The sequence below is a fragment of the Molothrus ater genome, chromosome 26 (genome assembly GCF_012460135.2).
Source record: "Molothrus ater isolate BHLD 08-10-18 breed brown headed cowbird chromosome 26, BPBGC_Mater_1.1, whole genome shotgun sequence".
NCBI lineage: Eukaryota > Metazoa > Chordata > Aves > Passeriformes > Icteridae > Molothrus > Molothrus ater.
In genome coordinates, this window is record NC_050503.2 from 5,056,745 (window position 1) to 5,080,001 (window position 23,257).

The 23,257-nt window shown below is 51.8% G+C and overlaps 1 protein-coding gene across 1 annotated transcript in view; it reads right to left on the reverse strand.

The window, feature by feature from the left end:
- Positions 1 to 22,696, reverse strand: part of LOC118696973 (fibrillin-2) — a 73,422-nt gene extending 50,726 nt beyond the window's left edge. Inside the window, exons 1-5 of the mRNA XM_036399393.2 lie at positions 22,542 to 22,696; positions 13,931 to 14,013; positions 13,186 to 13,284; positions 10,205 to 10,300; positions 7,475 to 7,570 (exon numbers count right to left, since the gene is read on the reverse strand). Of these exons, the coding sequence (XP_036255286.1) occupies positions 7,475 to 7,570; positions 10,205 to 10,300; positions 13,186 to 13,284; positions 13,931 to 14,013; positions 22,542 to 22,696 (529 nt within the window). The remainder of the gene's footprint in view (positions 1 to 7,474; positions 7,571 to 10,204; positions 10,301 to 13,185; positions 13,285 to 13,930; positions 14,014 to 22,541) is intronic.
- Positions 22,697 to 23,257: the final 561 nt, after the last annotated feature.

Here is a 23,257-nt window from a genome sequence, read left to right on the forward strand (position 1 = left end):
TTGGTTCCTTGGCCTGTCAGGGCCAAGTGTGCAGCCCCACATTTCTCCTCACAGAGAAAAGCAAGGCACAATTCCTCCCAAGAATATTTCTTTCCCAAGAATATTTCTGGGTTTCACATTCTCTGAACCTCAGAGAAAGGAAAAAAAAACAATTCTTATCTCATTTGCTGTGCCTGTGTTTGTGCCAAAGCACAATGCAATATGGAGATTGTGTACCCACAGTGAGGGTGTTTTGAGTGCTTGGCAGGTTCAGTTTAGATGTAATGTAATATAGTATAGAATAATATAGTATAATAAAGTAATTATAATTAGCTTTCTGATAAGATGGAGTCAGATGAATCATTCTCTCCCCTCACTGGGGGTTCCCTGTGAGTCCCATAATCCAATGTGTAAATAAATCCCAGGGTTTCTGCCTTGCCAGCACAGAGATTTGGGGGGAAAACTGTGATGGTGCCGAATTGAAGCGCGGTGTTGGAGGTGGTGGTGGCCCTAAAAGGAGCTGAAAATCAAAAGTCAGGCAAAGAGGCAATTCCAGGGCTGCCATTCCACCTGCTCTGGGAATTCCAGGGATGAGAAAAAGCAATCAAATCTCAATTTAGTTACAAAGATCCTTCCCTGGAAGTGCCCAAGGCCAGGCTGGATGGAACTTGGAGCACCCTGGGATAGTGGAAGCAGCTGGCAGTGGAATTCCATGATTTTTATGTTCTCTTCCATCCCAAACCAGATTCTGGAATTCTCACACTCTGGGATCCTGTCTCGTGATTAATTCCTTCACTTTAACTCCCAAACATGCCCTGGCAATTTCAGCTCTAAACCCCAGACACTGCAGGAACAACCAGCAGCTTTCCCATTCCCATTCCCAATCAGGATCCTCTCCCATCCCTTCAACCCCAAGGATTTTTAACCCAATTTTTGCAGGGTTTTGCCCTCAGGAATGCGGGTTTGCCACTGCCTGGGCTCCCGTGACCCTTGATGAGGGATATTGGCACAGCAGGGATCCAGCAGGAAGCAAAATCCTTCCGCGGGATTTTCCCTTCAGCTGGGCAGAGGTGGTGGCACAGAAATGTTTGATCTGTGGCTGGGAAAAAAAAAAAAAAAAAAAAAACAAACCAAGAAAGCCTTGGAGCACGTCCTGGTCAGGCCAGAAAATTCCCCATGGAGTGTCTGAGCAGTCAGGTGCTGGTCAGGCAGGCAGAGCCTGGCTGAGAGGGGCTCAAGGAATTTCCAGGCTGGAATTAAGCAGTAATTAGGAACTGCTCTGACCCCAAATCCCTGCTCCTGGATTAACCCCCAGATGTCCCTGCAGGGAAAGGTTTGGGTTTGATGTGTTTGAAGCAATAAAAATCGGGTTTTTTTTTGGGGGGGGGGGGGGGTGGTGAGAGCACTGGGAGCCCCAGGTAACCACGGCCCAACATCCATGGAAAACACCCAGGAAATCCTCCTGTCTGGGAAAGAATCAATTAGCAAAGAATTCCTCATTTCCAGCTTAATGCTCCCTCTGATTTGTGTCCTGGAGCAGTTTGTACTGGGAATTAAAGCTGAGGAAGCTGGGGGGAGGTTGAGAGGAGAAGGATTTGAGAGGGAAAAAAGGAATGGTTTGGAAGTTACATCAGTGTGAAGGTGATGGCACCTCCCAAAAAAGCTTTTTTTTTTTTGGGAATCTGACCAGAAACATGAACCATGTAATGATCCTTTTTTTTTTTCTTTTGACCCAAATTTTACAAGTTCCCATCGCAGTGGCCAATGTCACTGCAGGGTGGACCCCCCGAAACTCAGAGTAATAAATGAAAAACCCCAAAGTGATGCTCTGAACAGAGAGAAAAGTGGCCAAACCCGCACCTCCCACCTCATCTCCTACCTCATCTCCCCCAGGCACTGCAGGAATTCCTGGAGAGGGATAATGAATGCGGGATTGTGAGGAGAACACCCCCTTTTAAACCCATAATTGCCCAAAATAACTTTTCCTATGCAGATGACTCCTCTGGAGGGAATGGAGCCAAGGAAATCTCAGTCTGGAGAGCCCTGGCTGCCTCCCAGCCCCAGCTGGTGCTAATTTTAATGGGCAAATGATTAAATTTTTAATGAGGCACCAATGAAATTTTATGAAGGAAATAGGGACGCTTAGGAGATGTCTGAAGCCTTTCCCAGTCCCTGCATGGGATCTGTGTTCCAGGAATCCTGCTGCAGGTAGCTGTCCTTCAGGAGCTGGGCTTTTTCCCTGGAAAAGCTGAGGGAAAACCGGGATTGCTGTTCCCCCTTCCCAGATCCCTCAGCCTCACAAAACCAGAGCCCAGTTTGGGATGGGGAGCAGCTCCACCTCCCCAGCTCCAGGTAAATCCCATTAAGGGATTGCAAGAAATCCTGAATATGGGGGGATTTGGGGAACCCCCGGAGCTCTGAATCCCTGGCAATTCCAATGGCAATTCCCACTGAAGGACTGAGAGAAATCCTGAATATGGGGGGATTTGGGGAACCTTCCAGAGCTCTGAATCCCTGGCAATTCCAATGGCAATTCCCACTGAAGGGCTGCAAGAACTCCTGGATCTGGGGGGATTCTGGGAGAGGGGAGGGTTTGATCAGGCACTTCTGAGAATATTCACAAGGAAAAAAAAAAAAAAAAGAGTTTCCTCCACTCCTGCAACATCCATGGAGCCAGGAGGGTGTCCCTGAGTCAATTCCAGTGGGAATTCGGATCCCTGGAGATGGAAAAGTGGGATAACTGCAGGATTTTCTGTGCTGTCTAAGGGACAATCCCAGCCACACAAATCCATCATGGGAGTAGGTCCAGCACAAGGCAAGGGGAAGGGAATGAGGAGCTTTTCTTTCCTCCCACCCTCTGGAATTCCTCCTCTCCAAAACAAACAAACAGAGCTGAGGAAGAGGAGCTTTTTCCCCTGCCAGAACTCCAATCCCCTCTCACAACCAACAATGGAGGCTTTGCCTTGAAACCTGCAGGACAAAAGGGGCCTGTGGAGCATCCCCAGGGATGGGATGGGGCACAAATCCTGGGATTGGGCAGGAGGCCACGGCTGGGACTGAGCCAGAGCCACCAACAGGGACTGGGAGGGACTGGGATTGGGGGGGACTGGGATTGGGATCAGAGAGAGAGCAGGGATTGGGATCAAGGAGAGATCAGGGAGAGACAGGGATTGGGATCAGGGAGAGACACTTCTCCAGGTGTTTTCCAGCCTGGATGGATTGTCCCTGTTGTTCTCCAGGTGTTTCTCAGCCTGAATCAATTGTTCCTGTTGTTCTCCAGGTGTTTTCCAATTGTCCCTGTTGTTCTCCAGCTGTTTTCCAGCCTGGATTGATTGTCCCTGTTGTTTTTCAGTGTTTTCCAATTTTCCCTGTTCTTCTCCAGGTATTTTCCAGCCTGGACCAATTGTCCCTGTTCTTCTCCAGGTATTTTCCAATTGTCCCTGTTCTTCTCCAGGTGTTTTCCAATTTTTCCTGTTCTCCAGTGTTTTCCAATTGTCCCTGTTCTTCTCCAGGTATTTTCCAGCCTGGACTAATTGTCCCTGTTCTTCTCCAGTGTTTTCCAATTGTCCCTGTTCTTCTCCAGGTATTTTCAAATTGTCCCTGTTGTTCTCCAGGTGTCTCCCAGCTGTCCCTGTTCTTCTCCAGGTGTTTTCCAATTGTCCCTGTTCTTCTCCAGGTATTTTCAAATTGTCCCTGTTGTTCTCCAGGTGTCTCCCAGCTGTCCCTGTTCTTCTCCAGGTGTTTTCCAATTGTTCCTCTTGTTCTCCAGGTATTTTCCAGCCTGGATCAATTGTCCCTGTTCTTCTCCAGTGTTGTCCAATTGTCCCTGTTCTTCTCCAGGTGTTTTCCAATTGTTCCTGTTGTTCTCCAGGTGTCTCCCAGTTGTCCCTGTTGTTCTCCAACTGTCCCTATTGTTCTCCAGGTATTTTCCAGCCTGGATCAATTGTCCCTGTTCTTCTCCAGGTGTTTTCCAATTGTCCCTGTTGTTCTCCAGGTATTTTCCAACTGTCCCTGTTGTTCTCCAGGTGTCTCCCAGTTGTCCCTGTTCTTCTCCAGTTTTCCCTGTTGTTCTCCAGGTGTCTCCCAATTGTCCCTGTTGTTCTCCAACTGTCCCTGTTGTTCTCCAGGTATTTTCCAGCCGGGATCAATTGTCCCTGCTGTTCTCCAGTTGTCCCTGCTGTTCTCCAGGTGTTCCCCAGCCTGGCTGTGGCTCTCCAGCCCCAGAGCTGTCCCAGCCCCTCCAGGGCAGGGAGGGGAGCAGCCCCAGGGTCTCCCCGAGGGGCTCCTTTCTCATGGAATACTTTCTCCAGCTCGTCATTTCCTCCCTTCACCCAAACACAGCCACATTCCTCCAGTTTAACTGTTTGGACTTTTGCAGAAAAGAAAAAGCTGGCGGGGGCACTCTCTAAGGCCAGACATTCCAAGTGCTGGAAAAACACATCCAAAGGAAATTGTAAAAGGGGGGGACTTTTTCTGAGCTTTCCTGTCCTATTTTTACTGTTTCCTGATGAAGTCTCGGCCTGGTGAAACCTGAGAGAGTTTCAGGGAGGCACAAAGAGCACGGGGAAACACAGAGCTGGTGGTTCCAGAGCAGGAGGAACGGCTGGAAAAGTCAGAGCAGGGCTTGGGAGCTCCTGGAAGAGCCCTCGGGGTCAGGAATTGTCCTGGTTGGTCACTGGAGGGGCTGGGGTGGCACTTCCAGAGCTCCAGACTCTCCCCAGGCCCTCAGGTGGAAACCTGGCAGTGCCCAGAGTCCCTTGGAAGAGACCACAGCTCCTGGAGCCCAGGGAAAAACTCCAGGGAAAAGCTCCTGGATCCCAAAGAGCTCCTGGATCTCAGGGAAAAGCTCCTGGGAAAAGCTCCTGGATCCCAAGGAAAAGCTCCTGGATCCCAGGGAAAACTCCAGGGAAAAGCTCCTGGATCCCAAAGAGCTCCTGGATCCCAAAGAGCTCCTGGATCCCAGGGAAAAGCTCCTGGGAAAAGCTCCTGGATCCCAAGGAAAAGCTCCTGGATCCCAAAGAGCTCCTGGATCCCAGGGAAAAGCTCCTGGGAAAAGCTCCTGGATCCTATAGAAAAGCTCCTGGGAAAAGCTCCTGGATCCTATAGAAAAGCTCCTGGGAAAATCTCCTGGATCCCAAGGAAAAGCTCCTGAATCCCAAAAAGCTCCTGGATCCCAGGGAAAAACTCCACAGGGAAGATTTAATTTTGGCTGGAAAAACAACCCCAAATGCAAAAGCTCATCCCTGGAGCACGGGAGGAGCTCCAAACATCACCTGATGAGTCAAACTCCGTCATTTTTTCCGACTCGAGGGAGGGCGGAATCGGAGCCATGACATCAAAATCCCTCACTCTGCTGTAAATCCACGAGCAGCCCCTGGCCCCACAGCCTCAGCTCTTGCGGGCTGCAGCTTTTCCTCCCACACTGATGTAATGGGAGCTCAGGTTCCACAAAATATCCCCCAGCCACTCGTCCCCAAAGATGTCGGGGAGAGGGAGGAAATGATGCTGGGGTTCTGTGAGTGCCTGCTCCGAGGGTATTTCCCTCTGGAGGGGGGGAATTTCCTGGATGAGGTGTGAGGGGGGGGTTTGTTCTGCTCCCAGTACAAAGCAGCCTCTTACTGGAGCTGCTCTCAGCACTCAGAAATTCGCTTTATTCCAATCTAAAATTCAAATTACTTCTTGTTACGGCGGTGGCAAAGTAAATTCGAGTGGAGCCCTTAAGTAAATCTGGATGGATTTGGGGTGGGTGAGTTCTTTCTGCCAGGGATGGGGCTCACAGAATCCCAGGGTTCTGGGCTTGGACATCGCCCAGAACAGCCCAGGGTCACCTGGAGCAGGGGACACAGAACCAGGTGGGTTTGGAGTCTCCAGACAGGGAGAATCCCTGGGCAGCTGCTCCAGGGCTCTGCCACCTCCAGGAAAAGGAGTTTTCCCTCCTGCTGGGGTGGAATTCCTGGTGTTCTCTTTGCGTTTATGCTCCTCACTCATCACTCCAGTGACCAGCACAGAGAATTCCACATCTGGCAGACCCCAGGACATCCCCTGGCCCTGGGAGGAGAATTCTCCTTTCTCCCTGCCAGCAAAGGGCTTCAGGGTCTGCTCTGAATTCATCCTGCTCCAGGACAACCCTTGGGAACGAGGACTGGGGCTACAGGAGGTGCTGGAATCCCCTTCTGGAGGCCCCCAAGGATCCACCAACACCCCCTGGAGCCGCAGGACACAAACCTGCAGCTCAGAGCCTCCTCTCAGCAGCCCTGGGGATGGAGCTTTCCCTCAGGAGGGCGAAGCTGTTCCCTGGCTCCCAGATTTTCCCTGGAAGGCCAATCCCAGGCACTCACCTGGCTGCAAACCCCCAGGAACCATTCCCAGCCCAGCTCTGTTTGTCTTGGCAGGGAGGAGCAGTGTGGACACAGCTGCAGGATTTGTTTTGTCTCTCACACAAGTCTGGCTCAGCCAAATCTCTGCAGGCTTTGTGAAAATGCTCCTTTATGTAAAGAATTTTATACAAACGGCCCCAGAGTCTCCCCCCTTGCTCAGCCCCTGCCTCTTCCCCTCTCTCCATGCACAGGACATTTGGATTTTCCAGCCTTCTCCAGAAGTTTCCTTCAGGAATTTCCAGCTCTCTGCTCACACCCAGCCAGTGTCTGGGTGGATTTGGGAATCTCAGTGCTTCAGGAGGAAAAATGAGGAGGAGCTCACCAGGAGCTCAGGTTTAGGGGGGAAATCTCCCAGGGTAGAGCCCTCCAGAGAGAAATCCTCCTCATTTTCCATAACTAAAGCAATTCCTGTGTGTTGGGCAAAGGCAAGGAGAGGGTTTAAAGAATCTGTAACTGCTGCAGAACAGCAGAATTGTCCAGAAAATTGGGGATGTTCACCCCTGGAAGAGTCCAAGGCCAGGCTGGAGCAGCCTGGGATAGTGGAAGGTGCTCCTGGATGGTTTTAAGCTCCCTTCCAACCCAAACCACTCCACAATTCCCTGATGCTACAAAGAAGACTGGCGGTGGCAAAGTAAATTCAAGTGAAGCCCTTAAGTAAATCTGGATGGATTTGGGGTGGGTGAGTTCTTTTTGCCAGGGATGGGGCTCACAGAATCCCAGGATTCTGGGCTTGGACATCGCCCAGAACAGCCCAGGGTCACCTGGAGCAGGGGACACAGAACCTGGCAGCTCCCAGACGGGCCCTGCACTTGGCCCTTTGCAATAAACCCCAAGTTCCATGATCAGAGGAAGATTTATGGTATTGCAATGGGAACCTGGCTCTCTCATCCTCTTTACCTCTCTCTTTACCTCTCTTTTCTGCTCTGAGCTGGGGCTGGCAGCTCCCAGCAGGGCCCTGCACTTGGCCCTTTGCAATAGACCCCAAGTTCCAAGACCAGAAGAAGAGTTATGGCATTGCAATGCCATAACTCCCTTGGCCCTTTGCAATGAACCCAGATTTCCAAGCCCTGGCTGCAGAGACCTCTGGTCTCCATCCATCCCACCCCATCCCTGCTCACCTCTCTCGCACTGGGGCCCGGTGAATCCGTACACGCACGCGCAGCGGTTGGGGCCGATGCACCTGCCCCCGTTCTGGCAGCCGTTCTCACACACAGCTGAGAGGGAAAAACAGAGAATTCCATCACCCCTGCTCCTGGAGAAACCCCCTCCACGGTGGTTGGAGTGTCAGAGTTTGGAGCATCAGCTCTGTGTTCTCCCATCCGCAGAGAAATCTGAGATTTTTGGGGTTTTTTTTCCTCCTTGGATAATTTGTTCCCTGTTGCTGCCCGAGCCCCCTTCTGCAGAAGCCATAAACTCCTCTTGCACTGGGGAGGATTCCCTGCCCTCTGGAATCTCTGGAATCTCAGCGTTGGGATTGAAGGATACAAACAGGAAAATGCACCCAGGGAAAGGTGTGAGGAATGGCACAGCTGGAATGGGAGAAGGGGAGGATGGATGGGCAGGGATTTAACCCCAGGGCCCAGAGCAAGGAACTGAGGTCTGAGCAGCACTTGGGTACTCCCTGACCTAAAACAGTCACTGGCTTCAAATATTCCTGACTTAAGATATTCCTGACCTAAAATATTCCTGACTTAAACTCAGTCCTGCTACCCTGAGCTGAAACCCTGCACTCAGGGCTGGAGCCAAGGGAAGTTTCCTGGTTGGAATCACAGATTGATGGAATCTGCAGAGCAGGAAGGGCCCCCCAAGGACCCTGCCCTGCCTGGAGCCCCCTCGGTGCCCAGCTCCAGCTCTGAGCCTGGGCTGGATGGGGCCAGGGGATGCAGGATTGGATTGGGATGGGCCCAGGGGGATGCAGGATTGGGCCAGGGGGTGCAGGATTGGATTGGGACGGGCCCAGGGGGTGCAGGATTGGATTGGGACGGGCCCAGGGGGTGCAGGATTGGATTGGGACGGGCCCAGGGGGTGCAGCATTCCCCAGCCTGCCGGGATGTCCTGCCAGGGGAGCAGAGCAGGATGGAGCTGGGAGCTGCACGTAGCGAGGGCTGCACGTCCCAGCCCGGCCCCGGGCTGCTGCTCCTGAGAATTTTCCCAAGCTTTTGCTGCTCAGGATGAAATTTCCCATCTGGAGCCTCTGCCTCTGGCTGAACTTTCGGGGAAGTTTCAGCAGCGAGGGATCAGGCAGAGCTGAGGCAGAGTTTGGGGAGAATTGGGGATTTTATCTTTAAAAATCCTCAGTGGGACTGATTCCCACGTGGATCCAGGGATTTGGAATTTGGGAAGTTCTAAATGATCTAATTGAGAAGATATTCTTTCAAAGATATGGTGCTTATTTGCTAACTAAAGGCTTCTTAAAATGTATTACATGGTGGAATATGTATATAATATATAAATATATATAATCTATAATTTATATAATGATATAATAATAATTGTAGCATACTAAATATAATTATATCATTATAATATAGTAAGAGAATATATAATTATAGAGATGTGTAACTGTATATATAATACATAGGTTTATATTATATATAATATATTGTGCATATATTATCTCATATATAATAATATTATCTAATTATAATATAATAATAGATGATATATATTATGAATATACTATACATTAAATTCTATATTATATGTCATATATTAGAAGATATAACATATCTATATAATATATATTATCTCTATAATATGTTCTATATTATCTATATATTACATACAGATAATATAGTATATACAATACTATCAATATCTATTATCTATATATTATAATAGATTGAGAAATCTATATTCTACTAATATATTATACATTACACTGGGAAATCAATGAATCCATTAATTATGTCTCATATCTATATTTTGATACAGAGCTGTGTTGGTCATGAGAGAGGGCTGAGATTCCAAGGGAAGGAGAACACGGTGCTGATGTTGGAGTGTCCTGGGTGCCCTTCCCTATCCCTGTTCCCATTCCCATCCCCACACACGCTGCCCGCAGTAGGTGCCCGTGAATCCCTTCTGGCACAGGCAGGACCCGTTCCTGTTTCCATCCCATTCCCATCCCCGTTCCCATCCCCATTCCCATTCCCACACTCACGCTGCCTGCAGTAGGTGCCCGTGAATCCCTCAGGACCCGTTCCCATTCCCATCCCATCCATCCCGTTCCCATTCCCATTCTCATTTCCATCCCATTCCCATTCCCATTCCCATCCCCGCACTCACGCTGCCTGCAGTAGGTGCCCGTGAATCCCTTCTGGCACAGGCAGGACCCGTTCCTGTTTCCATTCCCGTTCCCATTCCCATCCCATCCATCCGGTTCCCATTCCCATTCCCATTCCCATCCCCGCACTCACGCTGCCCGCAGTAGGTGCCTGTGAATCCCTTCTGGCACAGGCAGGACCCGTTCCTGTTTCCATCCCATTCCCGTTCCCATCCCCATCCCATCCATCCGGTTCCCATTCCCATCCCCGTTCCCATTCCCATTCCCATCCTCGCACTCACGCTGCCCGCAGTAGGTGCCCGTGAATCCCTTCTGGCACAGGCAGGACCCGTTCCTGTTTCCATCCCATTCCCATCCCCATCCCATCCATCCCGTTCCCATTCCCATTCTCATTCCCATCCCATTCCCATTCCCAATCCCATCCCCGCACTCACGCTGCCCGCAGTAGGTGCCCGTAAATCCCTTCTGGCACAGGCAGGACCCATTCCCGTTTCCATTCCCGTTCCCATCCCCATCCCATCCATCCGGTTCCCGTTCCCGTTCCCATTCCCATCCCCGCACTCACGCTGCCCGCAGTAGGTGCCCGTGAATCCCTTCTGGCACAGGCAGGACTCCTCGGAGCAGCTGCCCCCGTTCATGCAGCGCACGCTGCAGCTCTGCACTGGGGACAGGACAGGGACAGGGTCACCCCCAGAATTCCCTCAGGGACAGGGGACACCACCCGGGGCTGGGGGGGCTCCCTGGGGTCACGGATCCAGCTCCTGACTCCAGACACCCCAACAACGCAATCCCACCCCAGAGGGTTTTCCAAAGGCCCCTGGAGCTCGGGCAGGTTGGGAATGTGCCCATTCCCAGGGGACCCTCGGGGGCAGAGCCTTTCCCTGAGCTCCATCCCACCCTTTGTTCCCCACAAACCCAAGGCCTCCATCCTTTTACTTCCTTAAGGAATCCACCCCAACCAAACCTTTCCAGCTTTGTCCTTCCTGCAAACAAGGGCATGGATAATTCCCTGTTTTTGACACAACCCTGTCACAATCTCTTCTGTCAGGGTTTTATACTTTGCCAATATTTTCCCACCCTTTTTTATCATTGTTTTCCATTATTGCTCCATTTTCAACCCTTTCCACACTTTGGGCTGTCTAATCTTCCAAATTCCTCCCTATCAAAGCCTTCTGAGGAGTTTGGGGGGGATGAAATCTCCTTGGTGGAGGAAAATGGTCAACTTTAAGATATTTCTCCTCCTTTTGCAAACAGAACGTGGCCTCCTTGACAAGATCCAGTTACTGGGAGAGTTTTTTTTTTAAAGGAATTTGGAAAGAAAAGCACGAATCCTCCATTCTTCCATGTGAGAGCTGAGCTTTCCCACAGGATTATGACCCACTGGATGTGACTGAGGCACTGCAGGAAAACAATAGCAATAAATAAATTGGGAAGTTTTATCCTTGCTGTGGACACCAAGCGTTGGCTTTAACTGTTTCCTCACTGCATGGAGAAGGAATCTGGGATTTAAGCAGCCCAAAGAGGGATTTTTGGGGCTCAGCAGCGAGTTACAAACACAGCTTTCTCTCTGGAATGCCTGGAACAACACATTCCTCCTCTGGAAGGTGTGACCACTCCAACTGCAAGGGCCTGAGGTTGGAGCAAATCACGTGAAAAGTGGATTTCACACAAAAACCCCACAAATCATGTGAAAAGTGGATTTCACACAAAAACCCCCACAAATCACGTGAAAAGTGGATTTCTCACAAAAACCCCACAGCTCTGGCTGCCAGGGGGAGGAGGGGCTGGGATCTGGCAGCTCCAGGGGTGGATTTATGGCATGGAGGCTCCTCCAACACCAATTCCAGGCTGGGAAGAGCTGGGGCCAAGCCCCTGCCCAGGAGCAGCAGGACTCACGAGTGTCCAAGTGGGAGAATTCTGATTTTTGGGAATGCTGGGAGCGGGGAGGGCTGGGCAATCTCAGAGCTCCAGGAGCTCAGCACAAGGGCTGGACATGGGATCTGGGGCTGGGCTGGATCCATCCCCATGTCTGCTCATCTTCCTCCTGCTCCACAGCCAGGGATCAGCCCAAATTTAGATGGGAGTTTAATCCTGCAGGAAATGGAGCTCCGGGCTTCAAAGCCTTGCCTGGACCAGGGCTGCTCCAACTGGGAAAAGGCTCCAGTCTGGGAAACTCTTCCCTACAGCCCTGAGCTCACCCCGGCAGCCCTGGGGAGGGGCTGGGTGTCAGAGCTGTGCCCATGGCAGGGCTGCTCCTGGCACATCCCAAGCCCCACACCCCAGGGAGCTCAGGAATTTGGGGATTCAGGGCTTGGGCACAGGAAAAGCCCTGATCCTCACCCAGGAATTTCCAACCAATTGGCAAACACCCTTCCAGACCCCATTTCTGACTCCTGCCATGATCCCAAAATCCCTGAGGTCCCATCAGCTCCTGATTTAGCAGGGAATCCCAGACAGGTTTGGGCTGGAGGGGCCCTTAAAGCTCATCCCATTCCACCCCTTCCACAGGCAGGGACCTTCCACTGCCCCAGGCTGCCCCAAGCCCTGTCCAACCTCACATTTTCCAAGCCTGGAAGCCCCTGAGGATCTGGAATGCAGAAGAACATCTTCCAACCAGGAATTTCAAGGCTTTGTCAGGATTTGCCAGGGTAGCAGAGGCCAAAGTTGTAGGAAAAGGAGGAATGACAGGAAAAGGAGGATGACAGAAAAAGGAGGAATGACAGAAAAAGGAGGAATGACAGAAAAAGGAGGAATGACAGCACGTCCTCATTAACTTTTCCCAGGACTGGATTAGTCCTACAAATTATTGGAAGGGATCAGTGGCTCTGCCAGGGATCAGCTGTGGGGTTTTTGTCTCCACTCACTCACTACTCCACCTAAACAGCCCCTTCGGAGCACTCCTAAACCATCCTTACTCCCTGGAGTAGGAAACCAAGCAGGAAAGGCTGCTCTTTGTTATTCCAGAGGAGACAGGGTGGCTTTCCTTGCCTCTGGAATGCACAATTTGTCTGTTCTTGCACAGAAATCCAGCCCCCAACAGCGAATTGCAGATCGGAGGAGCCCCCCCCTCTCCCGGGAATGCCAGGGCCGTGCCCAGATGGATGCAGGGCTCTCGGCATTCCTGGAATTCCTCCCTGATTGCTCCCACATGGACCCTGGCTCCCGCAGTTTGGTGGCTCCAGCACCACCTTCCCGGGGATCCGGAGCACAGTGTGGCCCTTGGGAAGAGCAGATCCCAGAAATTTCCTTCTCCCAAACACCCCCTGGCTGCGGCTTTGAGGGGTCTCTTTATCTCTGCAGCTGGGCACGGGTGGAAAATTAACCCTTGGGATGTCTCTCTCCAGCTGAGGCCTCAAAAGGCTCCAAAATCCCATTTATTTCTGCAGGGAAAACCCCCGGGGTAAGCGCCCCAAAGCACAGAGTACGTTGTGAAACATGGAATATCGGGCGGGCTCTGCCCAGTTCAGGATGGGGCTGCAGGGATTGGGTTCCTTTCCCTTCTGGGAGAGCAGGGAGGCCCCGGGACCAGCAGCAGAATTCCCTCACCTCCAGCTGAGCCACAGTTGGGGGAGAGCTGTCCATTGGAGCAGGTGCACATGTTGGGCCGGGAGCAGAATCCATCCCCACAGGAATTCCTGCAGATTGCTGGAGGCACACAAGGACACTGGGATCACACCTCGGCAATTCCCAGAGTTGGTTCTGCCCTTGGGATCATCCCTCAGGAGAGGAATCTGGAGCACCTCCGTGGGCACAGCAGCAGTGGGAAATGAAATGAAATCCAATCCCATTCCATCCCATCTTTATCCCACAGAAATGCAGGACATCATCCAATTCACGGCTTCTCCAGCCCCAACAGGAAGGAAAACTCCCAATCCAGGTGAGATTTATCTCAATCATCCTCCCAACTCCCAATCCAGGTGAGATTTATCTCAATCATCCTCCCAACTCCCAGTCTAAATGAGATTTATCTCAATCACCCTCCCGTGGCCCCTTAAAACGCAAATTCCCGCTGGGGAACAAACACCTCTGGTGGCACCAGGTTTGCAATGTCCCCATCAATTAATGGAATCATTAATCCCGTTAATAATTAATGCCTCCTGTCCCAAAGCAGGCACTGCCAGGGGACACGGTGACACCTGAGAGGATGAAAGGCTGAGTTCAGTCACTGGGACCAGTTGGGACCAGCCGGGTTTAACCGGGATTGGCAGAGCTGTGGATTCCCAGGGGCTGGGAGCAGGGAAATCAGCTGGATCAGCTGGACCAGGGGAGGCAGGGACAGGGGGATACTCACGGACAATGCACTGGTTCCCTCCAGGCAGAGTTTTCCAGCCAGGACAGCAGTAGGAGTGGAACCTCGAGCCGCAGACGTTCGGGCTGAAAATCAAACACAGTTTGGGGTTTTTCCCTCTGTTTCAGTGGCTTTGGATAAATCCAGGCTCTGCAGGACAGCAGGGAAGAGCTCCCTGTGGGACATTTCCCTCCCAACTCCATTTGTAATCCCTCCTGTTTGTAATTTTGGGAGGTTTTGGTCAAAATCAGTGGAGGAGGAGGAATGAGGCATCAGTGCCAGGGACTGAGAGAGAAGGGAGCTCAATGGGATGGATAAAGTGGAGTATTTTTAATTAGGGGGCAGACACCACCTCTTTCCCAAAGGGATTCATCCCAGGATTTCATGCAGGGATGCTGGGAGATGGAGGCTGAAACTCAAGGATGCCAATTGTTCCTCCCAAAGTGAACCTTGCTGAGCATCTGCTAAAAATTAGCAGAGTTTCAAAATAAACCATGGGGAGAATCCACTCTGGGATCAATGATGTCCCAGCAATGACCCAGGGGGGAGAAGGGAATGAGATTCCAAAGCAAAAACTCCAGAAGGACAACGCTGGTTTGTAAGGGGAAAAAGAAAATACCATCTTCAGCAAATCAGGGATGAAATTAGAGTTATCAGCAGGGAAACACGAGCTGGGATCCCTCAGTTCCATCAGAAAGGTCAGGATAAAAGGGACGTCTCAAAATCGTGGAATTACAGAATGGTTTGGGATGGAAGGACCTTACAAGGCGTGGAATTGCAGCCCTGCCAGGGACAGGGACCAGGCCTCTCCAAGCCCGTCCAACCTGGCCTTGGACACTTCCAGGGATAAGGACATAATTAAAAAAAAAAAAAAAATTAAAATTAAATTTTAAATAATTTTTTTTAAATCCAGAGGTTTTTTGCCCCTCCTCTCAGCTCTGCTTCCTTGGGGTTTCTCCCAGAGCTGTCGAAGCCCTGGAGCGTTTTTCCATGGCTGGATCAGTCCCTTCTCACCTTCTGTGCCTCTAAAAGGGCTCATTAGCTAATGAGAATTATGCAAATGAGGTGAATGTGACCCAAAGAAGGAAGGACGGAGGGAAAACAAACTCGGCATCGCCTTTGTGCCCCTTAAACAAACGATGGGATTAGCGATAAACAGGGAGGGAGCAGCAGGAATTTCAGTGGGGAGGGGGGAAAAGAGGCAAAAAAGAGGGAAAACGGGGGAAAAAGGAGGGAAAAAGAGGAAAATATATGAATAAAAGAGGAAAAAGAGGGAAAAGAAGGAAAAAAAGAAAAAGAGGAAAAAGAGAGAAAGAAGGAGGAAAAAGGACGAAAAGGAGAGGAAACAAGAAAAATAGGGAAAAAGAGGAAAAAAAGAGGAAAGAGAGAGGAAAAAAAGAAGAAAAAAGAGGAGGAAAAAGAGGAAAAGGAGAGGGAAAAAATAGGGAAAGAAGGGAAGAAAAAAAAGAGGAAAAAAGAGGAAAAACCCACTGGAACAGAGCCCTGGGCTGGGAAATGCTGGATGGGAGCCCCATGAGCCAATTCCCAACTTGTTCACCTTTTTTAATAAATTCCCATTGACTCCAGGTTTTCCCAACCTTCCAGAGCCACCTTTTGCTTCAGCAGTGAAAATTTACCTATAACCAGGTTAATGAGGATTTTCAGCACCAAAAGAAGGGATGTCTGCTATCCATGGAAAAGCTTCTTTCAGGAAGAGATGGGGAAGGTTCTTTTTGGGATTATTTGTGACCCCCTCCCCTGCAGCCTGTTTCTCATTGTGGGACGCGAACAGAATGAATGCGGATGACTTCAGCCTGTGGTTTTCCGGGGACAATGATCCCACCTCTCCAATCTGGACACTTTTCCTCCAATTCAGGCTTTGCTCTGGTTTTGCTCCGCGCCCGGATTTTTGCTGCGCCCTTGGGATCAGCTCTGACAATGGCTGGGGACAGCTCTGGAGCCCCCCTGGCCCCGCTGGGATCGCAGGGGGACAATCTCTGCTGCCAAATGCCAGGGTGGGTTTGGGAAAGCCGCTCCCTTGCCACCCCGAGGGATCTGGGATTGTGTCAGGGCGTGGGAGCAGATCCCAAACAAAGCTTTGGGGTCCCGGGTGGGTTTGTGTCCCCCCTCCTGCGCTGGCCAGGAAATGCTGACGGGGTTGATTTCAGAGAATCCCCACTCTGAGGAGTCCTCTGCTCACTGCCCCAGGCCTGGCTGTGTTTGATGAGGAATTTGCAATGGAAGAATTCCAGAATTCCCCCTGGGAAAGTCAGACCTGCCCCTGTTCAATGTGACAATGACAAGGTACTGCAAAGGGGGTTCTGAAATTCCTCCCAGCTGGAACCCATCCCTGCTTCTCCAAAGCAGCTCCTGAGGACTTTTAGGAATGGGTTCAAGTCCCAACAATTCCAATTATTTTTTTGTCCTAAGAGCTGGTGTTAAGAGGTGAGAGGTGCTAAATGTCTGTACCACAAGGAAAAGCCACAAAGCTCAGAACTTCCAACAGAAATTTGGATGGGTGACACTGCCAGCGCAGAAATATTCCAAACTCAGCATGTAGAAACACGGGATCATAAAATCCCAGACTGGTTTGGGCTGGAAGGACCTGAAACCCCATCCAAATCCAGCCCTTCCATGGGCAGGGACACCTCCCACTGTCCCAGGCTGCTCCAAGCCAGCCTTGGACCCTTCCAGGGATGGAGCAGCCACAGCTGCTCTGGGAATTCTGCTCCAGGGCCTCACCTCTGGGAGATGGAATTAATAGTTTTAATTATTCTTATTCGGTTTCATCAAAGGAATGAAGGAAAACAGAAGGAAAGTCTTGCAAAGGCTGTGCAGGGGTTGGGTTGCAGCTGCTCTGGGTTCAAGCCCAATAATCCTGATCATTTTCTATTTTATGTTTTTTCAGCAAGGGAGGGGGATCTATTAAAATTTTGTTAAACACCTTTGCTTTGTCCATAAGAGGATTTTTTCCCTTTATTGGGTTCTTCCCACATCTCCTCTGGGTGATGGTAGGAAAATCTCCCTTCTTGGTGCACATTTAATTCAACCCCTACAGACCAGCAAGGAACCTTTTCCTTTGAAAAAAGAACTAAAAATCCAACAGATTTCCAGGAACTACTTCACACTTTCATTTGGAATGCAGCACTACCAACTCTTCCATTTTATTTTTTTTTTCTCTCCCTCCTTAAATTCTGAAATAAATCAAAACTTCAAATACAGCCCTTAAAACTTCCAGACAAAACCAATACAACCTCTGGCTCCTCCGCCAGATATTCCTTTGCCATTCCAATATTCTCCCTCACGATCCCTGCCAAAAACAAGAGAGCCCAGCCACGGCCAGGAGGCCAAGATCAACCATTTCACAACATAAATCAGGACCCAGAGGAAAACTGAGGAACAAAAGTCTCGAGTCAGAGGTTTCCAAGTGCCGCCTTCACGTCGTTCCTGGTGTTGTTCGTAGTATCCCAGCCCTGGCACGGGGAGCGAGGCTGGGACGTGGAGCTGGAAGCAGGAATGTGCTCCAGAGGTGCCTGGATCACAGGGGCAGAACTCCAGCTGCACCTTTCCTGAGGGAAATCTGGGGCTCTTTCTGCTCATTTGGTTTTTGAAGGGTTTTAATCGCCGCTCTTTCCCAGCTCCCCCCCCCCAGCGAGGGGCTCTGGCTGCCTGAAACCCAGGACTGAGGTAAAAACTGGGAAAATTCAGCTTCTGGTGCCTCTTAGGAGCACCTCGGTTCAGAGAACCACAGAATTGTTGAGGCTGGAAAAGACTCTGAGGTGCTCAGCCAGTGCCACCACCACGGTCACCAGCACGTCCCCAGGCGCCACCTCCACGTGGCTTTGAAACCTTCTCATTCCTAAAATTCGGGTGGAACTGCAGGGCCAGGGATGGACCCGGGTGAAAATCCTGCTGGGAATCCCCTGTGCCCCTCTCTGAGGACACTCAGAGGTGCTGGAGCTCCATCCCTGACCTTCAGCATCACCCCAGAGTCAGCTCCAGGCCCCATTGTGTCCCCTAGGCCCCAAATCCCAGCCCTTGGATTTCCCTCTCCTTTGCATCCAAGCTCAGGGGGGTTTGGAGAACCCCTGAGCTCCTGTTCTGCAGCTCCAGCATTTCCCTGTCCATCCCTCAGTGGAAAATCCAAGCTCAGGGAGGTTTTGGAGAACCTCCCTGCATCCCTGAGCTCCTGTTCTGCATCTCCAGCATTTCCCTGTCCATCCCCCAATGGAAAATCCAAGCTCAGGGAGGTTTTGGAGAACCCCTGAGCTCCTGTTCTGCAGCTCCAGCATTTCCCTGTCCACCCCTCAGTGGAAAATGAGGAGGTGTCAGAAATCAGCTGGAAGCTGCTCCCGTTCCCTTTTCCCCACAATCAATTTGGCCCCTCTGAGTGCTGCCCTCAGGGCAGGGGTGCCACAAGCTCCTCTCCCAACACCTCTCCCCACCCATCTTCTCACTTGCAGGGCCCAGCTGGTAATTAATGGGCTCGACCTAACGAGCTGTGGTTAAAGCCAGGCCTTTGCCCCTCCTTGCAGAGTGGAAATGGCAGTGCCAGCCCAGTCCTGCTCCCCTTTGTTCCACACAAACCCCTGGAAACTGCCCAAGAGTTCATTAAAGCAATAATAAAGCAATAATCCCATCCCAGGCCTGCCTCAGAACGGGATTTGTCAGGGCTGGGCCCTTCAGGAGAGGCTCATTTGAAATTGTCTCTCCTTTAATGGGTTTAAGGCCGGATTAAAGCCGGGCCTGGGCTGGGATTTATTGCTCCCCATGCCTTTATTAATTGTTATTTGGGAAAGCAGGGCTGGATAAGAGGCTTGTTTATTTTGCATTTAATCCCCGCTTTGCATTTATTTCATGCTTTTCCCTTTGTCGAAGGAGGCTGGGATGGGAACGAGCTCTAAATAAATATAATTCCAGCAGAAACAGGCCCACTCTCTGGCCTGGACTGCTGGAGCCTCTTCCCAAAGCCTCTCCAAGTGGCCTGGAGCAGGGACAGCAGCAGGGACAGCTCGTGTTGGGCACCTGGAGTCACTGGGAGCAGCTCCTCCCTCCCATCCCATGGTTTTGATGGATTCTGGATGATCTTTGAGGTCCTTCCAAGCCAAACCACTCTGGGATTCTACGAAACCCACAGGAAGTGGTTTGTGCCACTTGTGGGTGATATTTAAGAGAAACCGAACCAATGTTTGGGTATTTTTTATCTCCCAGAGTTTTAAAAAAAAAAACTCCCTAAAAATGAAACCTGGGTTCCCATTTTTCTCTCTGAACTCCTGGTGGGGTTTTGGGGTTTCTTGTCCCGTTTGGGAAAACAACAGAATTTGGAGATGGAGGGAGAAAAGGAGGCACAGACAAAGATAAATCCCAGGAGAATCAGGGCTGGAAAACACCTCAGAGATCATCCCAACCATTAACCCAGCAGGGAAGGGGAAAATTCCCAAAGGGAAGGGAAAAATTCCCAAAGGGAAGGGAGAAATCCAAATCTTGTCAGGGTTGGTGACTGTCCCTGGAGTCCTTGGATGTGTCTGTCCCTCACCAGGCTTTTGGGGAAGGAAAACATGGATAAAATGCCCATCCAGACCCAACATCCACATTTTTGGACCCTCTTTGAGCAGCCCCAGTGCCCAGGGCAGTGCCCGGGGTGGTGCCCAGGGAATCTCCAGCTCAGCTGGGCTTTAATCCCAGCTCTGGAATTCCAAATTGCTCCCTGCAAGCCCTGGAGCCAAGGAAGGCTGAGCCCAGCCTGGAGCTGGTTTTTTATCTCCCTGAAAGGGAAAGCTGAGGGGCTGGGAAGGCAAAGCCACAGCAAATATTTGCAATGGTGTCCTGAGCTGCTAAATGGACACCAGGGATAAATGGGATTAAATGTTCACTGTGTGGCTTTGGGGAAGAGATAATTCCACAAAATGCAGTTGTCAAGGTCACCCACGTGCCCACGGTGTGGAACAACCCCAGATTTAAACAGCTGAGCCAGCCTTTATTGACATTTCCCCCTTGGTTCATTCCTTTGGCCACTCCGAGAGAAGCAAACCTGGAACTGGGACTGATCTGCTTTTCCCAAAGGGAAATCCCACAGCAGCAAAGGATCCTGAGGCCTCAAAGCAGCAAAAGCCAGGCCAGGGAAGATCCTGGAATGATTAAACATGGAAACAACTTCTGAGATCACCAAGTCCAACCTCCCAACATTGATCCATAACTAAACTTCCCAGAATTGTTTCAAGGATTCCTTTCCATGCAGGCTGGAATTCCAGGAGGAGATTCCTCCATCCCCACAGGTTGGAATTCCAGGAGGAGATGCCTCCATCCCCAAAGGTTGGAATTCCAGGAGGAGATGCCTCCATCTCCAAAGGTTGGAATTCCAGGAGGAGATGCCTCCATCCCCAAAGGTTGGAATTCCAGGAGGAGATGCCTCCATCTCCAAAGGCTCCGGCTGCAGCCCAAACCCAGCCCTTTTTTGGGGCAGTGCCCCCATTCCAGCAGCATTCCAGCATTCCCCAGCCCCTGGCACTGCCCAGCCCCACACTGGATCCCACTCTGCTCCTGCCCACGGGCACTCTGCCCAGGAGCTGCAGCCAGATGGGCTCCAAAGAGCTTAAAATAACCCCAGATCAGCAGGAACCATCTTAGAGCAGCAGAGCCGAGCTCAGCCCGGGCTCTCCTGCTGGGCCTGGGCTCCCTCCTCAGGCGGGAAATGGCCTCAAACTGGGCAGGGAGCAGGAGCTGCCCCAAGAGGCAAAACCCTCCCAGCACAGCCCCAGCACGTGGAGCACAGCCAGAGGGACCCCAGGGGCAAATCCCGAGGTGACAACACCCCTAAGGGACATGGGAAGGACAGGCACAGCCACCAGGGCCAGGCATGGCATGGGCCGGCTTGGAAGGGACCCTAAATCCCACCCAGTGCCAGCCCTGCCACGGCAGGGTCACCTCCCACTGTCCCAGGTGCTCCCAGCCCCGTCCAGCCTGGCCTGGGACATTCCCAGGGATGGGATGTCCCCAGCTTGCCTGGGAATTCTGTGCCCACCCTCCCAGGGAAGGCAAACCCACCCACCAGGTGGGTGCAGGTGAGCCCCGAGTGCCGTGACCCCAAAAGGAGCTCAGTGACCCCAAAAGGAGCTCAGTTACCCCCAAAAGGAGCTCAGTGACCCCAAAAGGAGCTCAGTTACCCCAAAAGGAGATCAGTGACCCCAAAAGGAGCTCAGTGACCCCCAAAAGGAGCTCAGTTACCCCCAAAGGAGCTCAGTGACCCCAAAAGGAGCTCAGTGACCCCCAAAAGGAGCTCAGTGACCCCAAAAGGAGCTCACTGACCCCAAAACGAGCTCAGTTACCCCAAAAGAAGCTCAGTGACCCCAAAAGGAGCTCAGTTACCACAAAAGGAGCTCAGTGACCCCCAAAGGAGCTCAGTTACCCCAAAAGGAGCTCAGTTACCCCCAAAAGGAGCTCAGTGACCCCCAAAAGGAGCTCAGTGACCCCAAAAGGAGCTCAGTTACCCCAAAAGGAGCTCCGTGACCCCCAAAAGGAGCTCACTGACCCCAAAAGGAGCTTAGTGACCCCCAAAAGGAGCTCAGTTACCCCAAAAGGAGCTCAGTGATCCCAAAAGGAGCTCAGTGACCCCCAAAAGGAGCTCGGTTACCCCAAAAGGAGCTCAGTGATCCCAAAAGGAGCTCAGTGATCCCAAAAGGAGCTCAGTTACCCCAAAAGGAGCTCAGTGACCCCCAAAGGAGCTCAGTGACCCCAAAAGGAGCTCAGTGATCCCAAAAGGAGCTCAGTGACCCCCAAAAGGAGCTCAGTGATCCCAAAAGTAGCTCAGTTACCCCAAAAGGAGCTCAGTTACCCCAAAAGGAGCTCAGTGACCCCCAAAAGGAGCTCAGTGATCCCAAAAGGAGCTCAGTGACCCCCAAAAGGAGCTCGGTTACCCCAAAAGGAGCTCAGTGATCCCAAAAGGAGCTCAGTTACCCCCAAAGGAGCTCAGTGACCCCAAAAGGAGCTCGGTTACCCCAAAAGGAGCTCAGTGACCCCAAAAGGAGCTCAGTGACCCCCAAAAGGAGCTCAGTGACCCCAAAAGGAGCTCGGTTACTCCAAAAGCAGCTCAGTTACCCCAAAAGGAGCTCAGTGATCCCAAAAGGAGCTCAGTGACCCCCAAAAGGAGCTCAGTTACCCCAAAAGGAGCTCAGTTGCCCCAAAAGGAGCTCAGTGACCCCCAAAAGGAGCTCAGTGACCCCCAAAAGGAGCTCAGTGACCCCAAAAGGAGCTCAGTTACCCCCAAAAGGAGCTCAGTGATCCCAAAAGGAGCTCAGTGACCCCCAAAAGGAGCTCAGTGACCCCAAAAGGAGCTCAGTTACCCCAAAAGGAGCTCAGTGACCCCCAAAACGAGCTCAGTTACCCCAAAAGGAGCTCAGTGACCCCAAAAGGAGCTCAGTGACCCCCAAAAGGAGCTCAGTTACCCCAAAAGGAGCTCAGTGACCCCAAAAGGAGCTCAGTGCCCAGCACTGCTCCCATGGGATCCTCCCAGACCCAGCTGCTCCTTCCCGAGCTCAGGGGACGGCGACCCTGCCAGCCCAGCTCTGCCAGCCACCCAAAACCCGCTTTGCCAAAGAGCCACCAAACTCCAACTCACCCTCGCAGCGAGTCCTGGCCCCTTCTCCTCACTCTGCTCGGGGGCCTCTCCTCGTAGGCTGTGAATCTGTCTGTCTGCAAGTCCCCCTCGTACTGTGCCGCGGCCAGCACGGCCGAGCAGCCCAGCAGGAGCCTGGCCAGCCACCAATCCCCCATGCTGGCCCCACTTCCAGCAGTCCCCCGAGAGCTCTGTCCAGCTGCAGGCTCCCTGCTGCCCTCGCAGGAGGAGGAGGACGAGGAGGAGGAGGAGGAGGAGGAGGAGGAGGATGGATTTTGGCAGCAGCGCCCCGGTGCCAAGGACCCGTCCTGGAGTTCCCTTTCTGGAAGAAAAAGAGAGGGAGAGAGACTTTGGAGGGAGTTTCTTGTTCTTGAGGTCAGGCAGGCCCACCCAGTGTCCCCACTGCCAGCCCCACCCCTGCCCTCCCGAATCTTCCTTTCCCCAGGAGCTGGAAGGCAGGAGATGCCCAGGAGCTGCGGTTCTGCCTCGCGCCGATTTCTCCTGATGGAGAAACAAAGAGCAGCCAAAGTCCTCCAAGGCGAGAGGAGAACGTCAAGGAAGAGCAGCTCCTGCCCGTGGGCCATCATCCCACAGCTCTGCTGAGCCCAGCTCATCCATGAGTGAGGGACAGCTGTCCTGGCATGGGGACAGCCCCTGGCACGGCACTGATTCCCCCAAGGGTGGCCCCTGGGATGGGGTGGGTGATTTCGGGGCGCTGA